Here is a 12,873-nt window from a genome sequence, read left to right on the forward strand (position 1 = left end):
GGAGGGGGAGCCGCGCAGATTCCCCAGAATGATCCCGTGGCTAAAAGGGTTAAATTAGGAGGACAGGTTGCATAGACTAGGCTCGTCTTCCCTCGAGTATGTAAGATTAAGGAGTGATCTAATTCAGGTGTTTAAGCTGATACAGGAAACTCCCTTTTAACCGGCACCTAAATATCCGGAAATCTCTCTTAACTGGCAAAATTCAGGAGTAGGTTCAGGTAAGTTTTACTATATATTAGTGGCCGTGTAACCAGGGTTCCTGGATCTGTGGCCGTGTAACCGGGGTTCCTGGATCTGTGGCCGTGTAACCGGGGTTCCTGCACCTGTGGCCGTGTAACCGGGGTTCCTGGATCTGTGGCCGTGTAACCGGGGTTCCTGCACCTGTGGCCGTGTAACCGGGGTTCCTGGATCTGTGGCCGTGTAACCGGGGTTCCTGCATCTGTGGCCGTGTAACCGGGGTTCCTGCATATGTGGCCGTGTAACCGGGGTTCCTGGATTTGTGGCCGTGTAACCGGGGTTACTGGATCTGTGGCCGTGTAACCGGGGTTCCTGGATCTGTGGCCGTGTAACCGGGGTTCCTGGATCTGTGGCCGTGTAACCGGGGTTCCTGGATCTGTGGCCGTGTAACCGGGGTTCCTGGATCTGTGGCCGTGTAACCGGGGTTCCTGGATCTGTGGCCGTGTAACCGGGGTTCCTGGATCTGTGGCCGTGTAACCGGGGTTCCTGGATCTGTGGCCGTGTAACCGGGGTTCCTGGATCTGTGGCCGTGTAACCGGGGTTCCTGGATCTGTGGCCGTGTAACCGGGGTTCCTGGATCTGTGGCCGTGTAACCGGGGTTCCTGCACCTGTGGCCGTGTAACCGGGGTTCCTGGATCTGTGGCCGTGTAACCGGGGTTCCTGCACCTGTGGCCGTGCAACCGGGGTTCCTGCACCTGTGGCCGTGTAACCGGGGTTCCTGGATCTGTGGCCGTGTAACCGGGGTTCCTGGATCTGTGGCCGTGTAACCGGGGTTCCTGGATCTGTGGCCGTGTAACCGGGGTTCCTGCACCTGTGGCCGTGTAACCGGGGTTCCTGGATCTGTGGCCGTGTAACCGGGGTTCCTGGATCTGTGGCCGTGTAACCGGGGTTCCTGCACCTGTGGCCGTGTAACCGGGGTTCCTGGATCTGTGGCCGTGTAACCGGGGTTCCTGCACCTGTGGCCGTGCAACCGGGGTTCCTGGATCTGTGGCCGTGTAACCGGGGTTCCTGGATCTGTGGCCGTGTAACCGGGGTTCCTGGATCTGTGGCCGTGTAACCGGGGTTCCCGGATCTGTGGCCGTGTAACCGGGGTTCCTGCACCTGTGGCCGTGTAACCGGGGTTCCTGGATCTGTGGCCGTGTAACCGGGGTTCCTGGATCTGTGGCCGTGTAACCGGGGTTCCTGGATCAGTGGCCATGTAACCGGGGTTCCTGGATCTGTGGCCGTGTAACCGGGGTTCCTGGATCTGTGGCCGTGTAACCGGGGTTCCTGCACCTGTGGCCGTGTAACCGGGGTTCCTGGATCTGTGGCCGTGTAACCGGGGCTCCTGCACCTGTGGCCGTGCAACCCGGGTTCCTGCACCTGTGGCCGTGTAACCGGGGTTCCTGGATCTGTGGCCGTGTAACCGGGGTTCCTGGATCTGTGGTCGTGTAACCGGGGTTCCTGCACCTGTGGCCGTGTAACCGGGGTTCCTGCACCTGTGGCCGTGTAACCGGGGTTCCTGGATCTGTGGCCGTGTAACCGGGGTTCCTGGATCTGTGGCCGTGTAACTGGGGCTCCTGCACCTGTGGCCGTGTAACCGGGGTTCCTGCACCTGTGGCCGTGTAACCGGGGTTCCTGGATCTGTGGCCGTGTAACCGGGGTTCCTGGATCTGTGGCCGTGTAACCGGGGTTACTGGATCTGTGGCCGTGTAACCGGGGTTCCTGGATCTGTGGCCGTGTAACCGGGGTTCCTGGATCTGTGGCCGTGTAACCGGGGTTCCTGGATCTGTGGCCGTGTAACCGGGGTTCCTGGATCTGTGGCCGTGTAACCGGGGTTCCTGGATCTGTGGCCGTGTAACCGGGGTTCCTGGATCTGTGGCCGTGTAACCGGGGTTCCTGGATCTGTGGCCGTGTAACCGGGGTTCCTGGATCTGTGGCCGTGTAACCGGGGTTCCTGCACCTGTGGCCGTGTAACCGGGGTTCCTGGATCTGTGGCCGTGTAACCGGGGTTCCTGCACCTGTGGCCGTGCAACCGGGGTTCCTGGATCTGTGGCCGTGTAACCGGGGTTCCTGGATCTGTGGCCGTGTAACCGGGGTTCCTGCACCTGTGCCCGTGTAACCGGGGTTCCTGCACCTGTGGCCGTGTAACCGGGGTTCCTGGATCTGTGGCCGTGTAACCGGGGTTCCTGGATCTGTGGCCGTGTAACCGGGGTTCCTGGATCTGTGGCCGTGTAACCGGGGTTCCTGCACCTGTGGCCGTGTAACCGGGGTTCCTGGATCTGTGGCCGTGTAACCGGGGTTCCTGCACCTGTGGCCGTGCAACCGGGGTTCCTGGATCTGTGGCCGTGTAACCGGGGTTCCTGGATCTGTGGCCGTGTAACCGGGGTTCCTGCACCTGTGGCCGTGCAACCGGGGTTCCTGGATCTGTGGCCGTGTAACCGGGGTTCCTGGATCTGTGGCCGTGTAACCGGGGTTCCTGGATCTGTGGCCGTGTAACCGGGGTTCCCGGATCTGTGGCCGTGTAACCGGGGTTCCTGCACCTGTGGCCGTGTAACCGGGGTTCCTGGATCTGTGGCCGTGTAACCGGGGTTCCTGGATCTGTGGCCGTGTAACCGGGGTTCCTGGATCTGTGGCCATGTAACCGGGGTTCCTGGATCTGTGGCCGTGTAACCGGGGTTCCTGGATCTGTGGCCGTGTAACCGGGGTTCCTGCACCTGTGGCCGTGTAACCGGGGTTCCTGGATCTGTGGCCGTGTAACCGGGGCTCCTGCACCTGTGGCCGTGCAACCCGGGTTCCTGCACCTGTGGCCGTGTAACCGGGGTTCCTGGATCTGTGGCCGTGTAACTGGGGTTCCTGGATCTGTGGCCGTGTAACCGGGGTTCCTGCACCTGTGGCCGTGTAACCGGGGTTCCTGCACCTGTGGCCGTGTAACCGGGGTTCCTGGATCTGTGGCCGTGTAACCGGGGTTCCTGGATCTGTGGCCGTGTAACTGGGGCTCCTGCACCTGTGGCCGTGTAACCGGGGTTCCTGCACCTGTGGCCGTGTAACCGGGGTTCCTGGATCTGTGGCCGTGTAACCAGGGTTCCTGGATCTGTGGCCGTGTAGCCGGGGTTCCTGGATCTGTGGCCGTGTAACCGGGGTTCCTGGATCTGTGGCCGTGTAACCGGGGTTCCTGCACCTGTGGCCGTGTAACCGGGGTTCCTGCACCTGTGGCCATGTAACCAGGGTTCCTGGATCTGTGGCCGTGTAACCGGGGTTCCTGGATCTGTGGCCGTGTAACCGGGGTTCCTGCACCTGTGGCCGTGTAACCGGGGTTCCTGCACCTGTGGCCGTGTAACCGGGGTTCCTGGATCTGTGGCCGTGTAACCGGGGTTCCTGGATCTGTGGCCGTGTAACTGGGGCTCCTGCACCTGTGGCCGTGTAACCGGGGTTCCTGCACCTGTGGCCGTGTAACCGGGGTTCCTGGATCTGTGGCCGTGTAACCGGTGTTCCTGGATCTGTGGCCGTGTAACCGGGGTTCCTGCACCTGTGGCCGTGTAACCGGGGTTCCTGCACCTGTGGCCGTGTAACCGGGGTTCCTGGATCTGTGGCCGTGTAACCGGGGTTCCTGGATCTGTGGCCGTGTAACCGGGGCTCCTGCACCTGTGGCCGTGTAACCGGGGTTCCTGCACCTGTGGCCGTGTAACCGGGGTTCCTGGATCTGTGGCCGTGTAACCGGGGTTCCTGGATCTGTGGCCGTGTAACCGGGGTTCCTGGATCTGTGGCCGTGTAACCGGGGTTCCTGGATCTGTGACCGTGTAACCGGGGTTCCTGGATCTGTGGCCGTGTAACCGGGGTTCCTGGATCTGTGGCCGTGTAACCGGGGTTCCTGGATCTGTGGCCGTGTAACCGGGGTTCCTGGATCTGTGGCCGTGTAACCGGGGTTCCTGGATCTGTGGCCGTGTAACCGTGGTTCCTGGATCTGTGGCCGTGTAACCGGGGTTCCTGGATCTGTGGCCGTGTAACCGGGGTTCCTGCACCTGTGGCCGTGTAACCGGGGTTCTTGGATCTGTGGCCGTGTAACCGGGGCTCCTGCACCTGTGGCCGTGCAACCGGGGTTCCTGCACCTGTGGCCGTGTAACCGGGGTTCCTGGATCTGTGGCCGTGTAACCAGGTTCTTGCACCTGTGCAACAGGGACTCCGGGATCCATGGCCGTGTAACCAGGGTTCCTGAATCTGTGGCCGTGCAACCGGGGTTCCTGCACCTGTGGCCGTGCAACCGGGGTTCCTGCACCTGTGGCCGTGTAACCGGGGTTCCTGGATCTGTGGCCGTGTAACCGGGTTCTTGCACCTGTGCAACAGGGACTCCGGGATCCATGGCCGTGTAACCAGGGTTCCTGGATCTGTGGCCGTGCAACTGGGGTTCCTGCACCTGTGGCCGTGTAACCAGGGTTCCTGGATCTGTGGCCGTGTAACCGGGGTTCCTGCACCTGTGGCCGTGTAACCGGGGTTCCTGGATCTGTGGCCGTGTAACCGGGGTTCCTGGATCTGTGGCCGTGTAACCGGGGCTCCTGCACCTGTGGCCGTGCACGGGGCTCTCGTACCTTGGTAAGTATACCTCTCTGTAATCTGGACTTGTTGATCAACCGGCACCACGCCGGTCCCGTCGCTGCCGGATAAAAAAAAAGTTTCATAGAAACATAGAAGATAGGAGCAGGAGTAGGCCATTCGGCCCCTCGAGCCTGCTCCGCCATTCAATGAGATCATGGCTGATCATCCAAATTCAGTACCCGGTCCCTGCTTTCTCCCCATACCCCTTGATCCCTTTAGCCTTCAGAAATATATCTAACTCCTTCTTGAATATATTTAACGAATTGGCCTCCACTGCCTTCTGTGGCAGAGAATTCCACAGGTTCACCACTCTCTGGGTGAAGAAATTCCTCCTCATCTCTGTCCTAAATGGCTTACCCCTTATCCTTAGACTGTGACCCCTGGTTCTGGACTCCCCGGCCATCGGGAACAGCCTTCCTGCATCTAGTCTGTCTAGTCCTGTTAGAATTTTATAAGTTTCAATGAGTTTCCTGTAAAATGATTTGATGGGATAGGGAGAAACTATTTCCTCTGGTGGTGGGGGGAGTCCAGAACAAGGGGGGCATAACTTTAAAATTAGAGCCAGGCCTTTCAGGGGTGATGTCAGGAAGCACTTCTTCACACAAAGGGTGGTGGAAATCTGGAACTCGCTCCCCCAAAAGACTGTGGATGTTGGGACAATTAGAAATTTGAAAACTGAGATTGTTAGATATTTGTTGGCCGATGGTATTGAGGGATAGGGAACCAAAGTGTGTAGATGGGGTACCAAAGCGTGTAGATGGGGTTAAGATACAGGTCAGCCCTGATTTCATTGAATGGTGGAACAGGCTCGAGGGGCTGAATGGCCTCCTCCTGGACCTATGATCTAGATATTGGATGGATTGAGGTTTGGGGGGTGGGTGGGGAGGGCGGAAATGAAAAGCAAGGTGTGAAAGCCTGAGGTCTCAGGCACACCCCAGCACTGTGCAAAGTAATGAGCTGCTGGCAGAAAAGGCAGCCAGAACAGTGGAGGAGGGAGCTGCAGTGTGTTGGTCACAGAGACTGTGGTCGTAGGGGAATTAGTCTTGCTGGGATGTGGACGGCAGCCTGAGGCGGACAGACGGGGGGGGCCAGGGGAGTGCGTCCGAACTCCAGAGTGGGAGCCGGATCCAGTAAGGAAAGGCGAGAAGGGATCAGGACCAGGAGCGGTGGTGGAAGTTCTCGTAAATTAAACGGCAGAGGCTCCCCCCACCAGTACATTTCCGCAGTGGTAGTACCTTGTCATGTAACATCCAGCCCACATACTTCAGGTAGCTGTCGTTGAGAAATGAGTCGCTGTAGCGCTTCATCCACACGCCGATCTCCTCAATACAGACAGCTCGAATCTCCGCAATCAAATCCCTGCCGAATACGTGAAAGATCAGATTAGCTGCAACATACAGCAACACACTGCACAACCCCCCCCTCACCACTCACTGAGACACACAGCAACACACTGCACAAACCGGCCCCCCCTCCCCCCCCACCACTCGCTGCCTGAACGTAACACAAGTGTCGGTGTATCCGAGTCGCTGCAACTTACCGATACCTGTGGACAAACACTCCCTTGAAGATTGCGTTCATCATGTTCTCGACCTCTTCCTGATTCTGTTGCATCTACAAAAGAACAGCAGTGTTACAGGTGAAGTGTGGCACGCCGCGGAACGGCAGCGAACGGGCACGGCAGAGCCCTCAAGAGTACAAGTAGCGAGGGTTGGTCAGCGACCGCGGGCCAGTTCCTCAGCCGGTCGGCCGCACCATCTCACTCGGACAGCTGGGAGACGTCTGCCTGACTTCCATTTCAGCCAAACTTTGAAATCTGACGGGAGTGGCGGTTCCACATCGAACACGTGTCACGGCGATTGCCGAGAGCGGCATGCCACACACAGAGACAGCCACCGATTCTACCAACGCCTGTGGTCTCGCCTGCCGTGGGTCGCACCCACACGCTCGCATGGCTGTACTGTGACCTGCCATCCCCAGCTCCTCACCTCCTTGCGTTTCAGCAGCAGCATCTCCACCCGGTCATTGGCTCTTTTCCCCACCGCCTTGTTCCGTTCGGTGTCGTACTGACGCTGGTTGTTTTCCTGGTGGACGCTCAGATTCAAGGCCACATCCACCAGAGCGGTCATCAACTTCATCGCTGTGGGCATCGAAACCAGGCATTAGACAGAGAGGGAGACCCCTCCTCACCGAGAGACCGCAGACACCGGCCCCCTCCTCATCGAGAGACCGCAGACACCGGCCCCCTCCTCACCGAGAGACCGCAGACACCGGACCCCTCCTCACCGAGAGACCGCAGACACCGGACCCCTCCTCACCGAGAGACCGCAGACACCAGCCCCTTCCTCACCGAGAGACCGCAGACACCAGCCCCCTCCTCACCGAGAGACCCCAGACACCGGACCCCTCCTCACCGAGAGACCGCAGACACCGGTCCCCTCCTCATCGAGAGACCGCAGACACCGGCCCCCTCCTCACCGAGAGACCGCAGACACCGGACCCCTCCTCACCGAGAGACCCCAGACACCGGCCCCCTCCTCACCGAGAGATCGCAGACACCGGCCCCCTCCTCACCGAGAGACCGCAGACACCGGCCCCCTCCTCACCGAGAGACCGCAGACACCGGCCCCCTCCTCACCGAGAGACCGCAGACACCGGCCCCCTCCTCACCGAGAGACCGCAGACACCGGCCCCTTCCTCACCGAGAGACCGCAGACACCGGCCCCCTCCCCACCGAGAAACCGCAGACACCAGCCCCCTCCTCACCGAGAGACCGCAGACACCGGCCCCTCCTCACCGAGAGACCCCCGACACCGGACCCCTCCTCACCGAGAGACCGCAGACACCGGCCCCTTCCTCACCGAGAGACCGCAGACACCAGCCCCCTCCTCACCGAGAGACTCCAGGCACCGGACCCCTCCTCACCGAGAGACCGCAGACACCGGCCCCTTCCTCACCGAGAGACCGCAGACACCGGCCCCTTCCTCACCGAGAGACCGCAGACACCAGCCCCCTCCTCACCGAGAGACCGCAGACACCGGACCCCTCCTCACCAAGAGACCGCAGACACCGGCCCCCTCCTCACCGAGAGACCGCAGACACCGGCCCCCTCCTCACCAAGAGACCGCAGACACCGGCCCCCTCCTCACCGAGAGATCGCAGACACCAGCCCCCTCCTCACCAAGAGACCGCAGACACCGGCCCCCTCCTCACCGAGGGACCGCAGACACCAGCCCCCTCCTCATCGAGAGACCGCAGACACCGGCCCCCTCCTCACCGAGAGACCGCAGACACCGGCCCCTTCCTCACCGAGAGACCGCAGACACCGGCCCCTCCTCATCGAGAGACCGCAGACACCAGCCCCCTCCTCACCGAGAGACCGCAGACACCAGCCCCCTCCTCATCGAGAGACCCCCGACACCAGGCCCCTCCTCACCGAGAGACCGCAGACACCGGCCCCCTCCTCACCGAGAGACCCCCGACACCGGCCCCCTCCTCACCGAGAGACCGCAGACACCGGCCCCCTCCTCACCGAGAGACCGCAGACACCGGCCCCCTCCTTACCGAGAGACCGCAGACACCGGCCCCTTCCTCACCGAGAGACCGCAGACACCGGACCCCTCCTCATCGAGAGACTCCTGACACCGGACCCCTCCTCACCGAGAGACCGCAGACACCGGACCCTTCCTCACCGAGAGACCCCAGACACCGGCCCCCTCCTCACCGAGAGACTCCAGACACCGGACCCCTCCTCATCGAGAGACTCCTGACACCGGACCCCTCCTCACCGAGAGACCGCAGACACCGGACCCTTCCTCACCGAGAGACCCCAGACACCGGCCCCCTCCTCACCGAGAGACCGCAGACACCAGCCCCCTCCTCACCGAGAGACCGCAGACACCGGCCCCTCCTCACCGAGAGACCGCAGACACCGGCCCCCTCCTCACCGAGAGACCGCAGACACCGGACCCCTCCTCACCGAGAGACCGCAGACACCGGCCCCCTCCTCACCAAGAGACCGCAGACACCGGACCCTTCCTCACCGAGAGACCGCAGACACCGGACCCCTCCTCACCGAGAGACCGCAGACACCGGCCCCCTCCTCACCGAGAGACCCCAGACACCGGCCCCCTCCTCACCAAGAGACCGCAGACACCGGCCCCCTCCTCATCGAGAGACCGCAGACACCGGCCCCTTCCTCACCGAGAGACCGCAGACACCGGCCCCCTCCTCACCGAGAGACCGCAGACACCAGCCCCCTCCTCACCGAGAGACCCCAGACACCGGCCCCCTCCCCACCGAGAGACCGCAGACACCGGCCCCTTCCTCACCGAGAGACCGCAGACACCAGCCCCCTCCTCACCGAGAGACCGCAGACACCGGCCCCCTCCCCACCGAGAGACCGCAGACACCAGCCCCCTCCTCACCGAGAGACCCCAGACACCGGCCCCTTCCTCATCGAGAGACCGCAGACACCGGCCCCTCCTCATCGAGAGACCGCAGACACCAGCCCCCTCCTCATCGAGAGACCGCAGACACCGGCCCCTCCTCATCGAGAGACCGCAGACACCGGCCCCTCCTCATCGAGAGACCGCAGACACCGGACCCCTCCTCACCAAGAGACCGCAGACACCGGCCCCCTCCTCACCGAGAGACCGCAGACACCGGCCCCCTCCTCACCGAGAGACCGCAGACACCGGCCCCCTCCTCATCGAGAGACCGCAGACACCGGCCCCTTCCTCACCGAGAGACCGCAGACACCGGCCCCCTCCTCACCGAGAGACCGCAGACACCAGCCCCCTCCTCACCGAGAGACCCCAGACACCGGCCCCCTCCCCACCGAGAGACCGCAGACACCGGCCCCCTCCTCACCGAGAGACTCCTGACACCGGCCCCACCCCACCGAGAGACCGCAGACACCGGACCCCTCCCCACCGAGAGACCCCCGACACCGAGAGACCCCCGACACCGGCCCCCTCCTCACCGAGAGACCCCAGACACCGGACCCCTCCTCACCGAGAGACCCCAGACACCAGCCCCCTCCTCACCGAGAGACCCCAGACACCGGACCCCTCCTCATCGAGAGACCCCAGACACCAGCCCCCTCCTCACCGAGAGACCCCAGACACCGGACCCCTCCTCACCGAGAGACCCCAGACACCAGCCCCCTCCTCACCGAGAGACCCCCGACACCGGGCCCCACCCCACCGAGAGACCCCAGACACCGAGAGACTCCCGACACCGGACCCCTCCTCACCGAGAGACCCTAGACACCGGACCCCTCCCCACCGAGAGACCCCAGACACCGGACCCCTCCCCACCGAGAGACCCCAGACACCGGACCCCTCCTCACCGAGAGACCCCAGACACCAGCCCCCTCCTCACCGAGAGACCCCAGACACCGGACCCCTCCCCACTGAGAGACCCCCGACACCGGGCCCCACCCCACCGAGAGACCCCAGACACCAGCCCCCTCCTCACCGAGAGACCCCAGACACCGGACCCCTCCCCACCGAGAGACTCCCGACACCGGGCCCCACCCCACCGAGAGACCCCAGACACCAGCCCCCTCCTCACCGAGAGACCCCAGACACCGGACCCCTCCTCACCGAGAGACCCCAGACACCGGGCCCCACCCCACCGAGAGACCCCCGACACCGGGCCCCACCCCACCGAGAGACCCCCGACACCGGGCCCCACCCCACCGAGAGACCCCCGACACCGGACCCCTCCTCACCGAGAGACCCCCGACACCGGACCCCTCCCCACCGAGAGACCCCCGACACCGGACCCCTCCTCACCGAGAGACCCCCGACACCGGACCCCTCCCCACCGAGAGACCCCCGACACCGGACCCCACCCCACCGAGAGACCCCCGGCACCGGGCCCCACCCCACCGAGAGACCGCAGACACCGGACCCCTCCCCACCGAGAGACCCCCGACACCGGCCCCCACCCCACCGAGAGACCCCCGACACCTCCTCACCGAGAGACCCCAGACACCGGACCCCTCCCCACCGAGAGACCCCCGACACCGGGCCCCACCCCACCGAGAGACCCCCGACACCAGCCCCCTCCCCACCGAGACCCCACAGACACCGGCCCCCTCCCCACTGAGACCCCCCCCCAGACAGGCTGTCCGGGACGGGGCGACGACCCGGGGCGAGTGTTTATACAGTGAGATTACGCTGCAGGGTTTAACATGGACAGCGTGTTATGCTCACCGGCCAGCGTGCTGGTATGTCTGAAAGCTCGGACCTGGGAATCAGAGAGTCCGGTCAGGAAAGAGATGAGCGTGTCCACCATATACTCATCGTAGACGACATTGTACTGACACTGACGCACCAGCACGGCGATAAATTCACAGAAATTCTGCCGGAACTTCTTCCACACGGGAGTAGCCATCGACAAAGGGTAATCCCCACTGTCCTGGAGTAGGGAATGACGTAACAATCCTTACCATAAGCACACAAACAGCAGCAAGCTCCGACCCGCACGCTCCTCTTTCCAGCCACATAAGAACGTAAATATTAGGAGCAGGAGTAGGCCAGTCGGGCCCTCGAGCCTGCTCCGCCATTCACTAAGATCATGGTTGATATCTGACCTCAACTCCACTTTCCTGCCCTATCCACACATCGATTCCCCGAGAGTCCAAAAATCTATCGATCTCAGTCCTGAATATATTGGGCCAGAAATTGGTGAACGGGGCTTGCAGCCCCGTTTCTGCACTTACCCCGCGCTACTGCCGATCAGCTCCAGGGACGCCTGGAATTGGTGTTTCCAGAAGAAGAATCCCGGGCAGCGTATGACGTCACGCCGCCCAGGAGTGCAGCCAGCGCGAAGCCAGGAGCGTGCAGTGCAAGTGAGACACGCCCCTTGAGGTCTCAGTTTCACTGGACACGCCCCCAATGTTTCTGTCAAGCTGCTAAGCATTTTTACATGCAAAGCAGCAGTTTAAATAGGTTTTTGGAAGTTTTTTGAAGATTTTGGTAACTTTTATAAACTTTTTAAAATGTTTACATTATTTTGAGTAATCTGAAGTAGTTCTAAACAGAATTAAAGCAATTTAAAGACTTTTAAAAGCCCTAAAAGAATTTTTTAAATTCCATTTATTTATTTAGCAATGTCATCGTCACACGTGTCTTCACACTGTTCCCTTTGGGGAACTGTATGAAGTGGTGGAAGGATTTATGGCCATGATTAACGCTCATTCCGTGACCGTAACCATCTTTGAACCAGCCATTAGGGCGGTTAGTCCTATGGCGGGAGGGTTTTACGGGCTCCCACAAGCTATACAAGGAGGGGGGGGCCACCCACACCCACGGACGCAAATATCCCACTGGATGTCAACCCAGAATTTAGAGCCGGAGCTCCAACTCCACTTGCCGGGACTGTCTGGAGCAGGGTTCGAAACCCTACCCTGATCTGGCCCAGCGGCGGGGATCCTACCGCTATGACAAAGGCCCAATCCGATTAGCAACGTGAAATGGCAGCATAGGGCTTCAGTCACGGGGAGGGAAAAGGCGCAGGAAATGTATGGGTGTCACCTTTTGTGCGCAGTGGGCCTTTTGCGTAGCAGTAAGCATCCCCGCCGCTGGGCCAGAAGGAGTAGGGTTTTGAACCCCACTCCAGACAGTCCCGGCAAGTGGAGTCGGAGCTCCAACTTTAAATTCTGGGTGGACATCCAGCGGGATACTTGCGTCCGTGGGTGTTGGTGGCCCCCCCCCCCCTCAGATGGGTTGTGGGAGCCTGTAAAACCCTCTCGCCATAGGACTAACCACCCTAATGGCTGGTTCAAAGATGGTTACGGTCACGGAATGAGCGTTAATCACGGCCATAAATCCTTCCACCACTTCATACAGTTCCCCAAAGGGAACAGTGTGAGGATACGTACGATGATGACCTCTTGCGCAATGCACCTCCTTGGACCCTCAGTCGCAGATGCGAGGGGGCAAGTCGTGCAATTGTTAAATTTTTCATTTTATTGACATGTAAAATGTTGGCCCAGTAATTCCCTTCCAACTGCGCGAGTACGGTCGGGGTACTTACGCATCTGGCCGGATG

At 61.4% G+C, this 12,873-nt stretch overlaps 1 protein-coding gene across 1 annotated transcript in view; it reads right to left on the reverse strand.

Moving 5' to 3' along the window:
* Positions 1-12,873, reverse strand: part of LOC147090012 (cohesin subunit SA-1-like) — a 62,272-nt gene that overhangs the window by 11,573 nt on the left and 37,826 nt on the right. Inside the window, exons 10-13 of the mRNA XM_085977025.1 lie at positions 11,034-11,238; positions 6,798-6,949; positions 6,350-6,423; positions 6,045-6,168 (exon numbers count right to left, since the gene is read on the reverse strand). Of these exons, the coding sequence (XP_085833151.1) occupies positions 6,045-6,168; positions 6,350-6,423; positions 6,798-6,949; positions 11,034-11,238 (555 nt within the window). The remainder of the gene's footprint in view (positions 1-6,044; positions 6,169-6,349; positions 6,424-6,797; positions 6,950-11,033; positions 11,239-12,873) is intronic.

Source organism: Somniosus microcephalus, unplaced genomic scaffold, assembly GCF_052327205.1.
Source record: "Somniosus microcephalus isolate GS21.2 unplaced genomic scaffold, FLI_Smic_1.0 unresolved_chr4, whole genome shotgun sequence".
In the NCBI taxonomy this organism is placed as follows: Eukaryota; Metazoa; Chordata; class Chondrichthyes; order Squaliformes; family Somniosidae; genus Somniosus; species Somniosus microcephalus.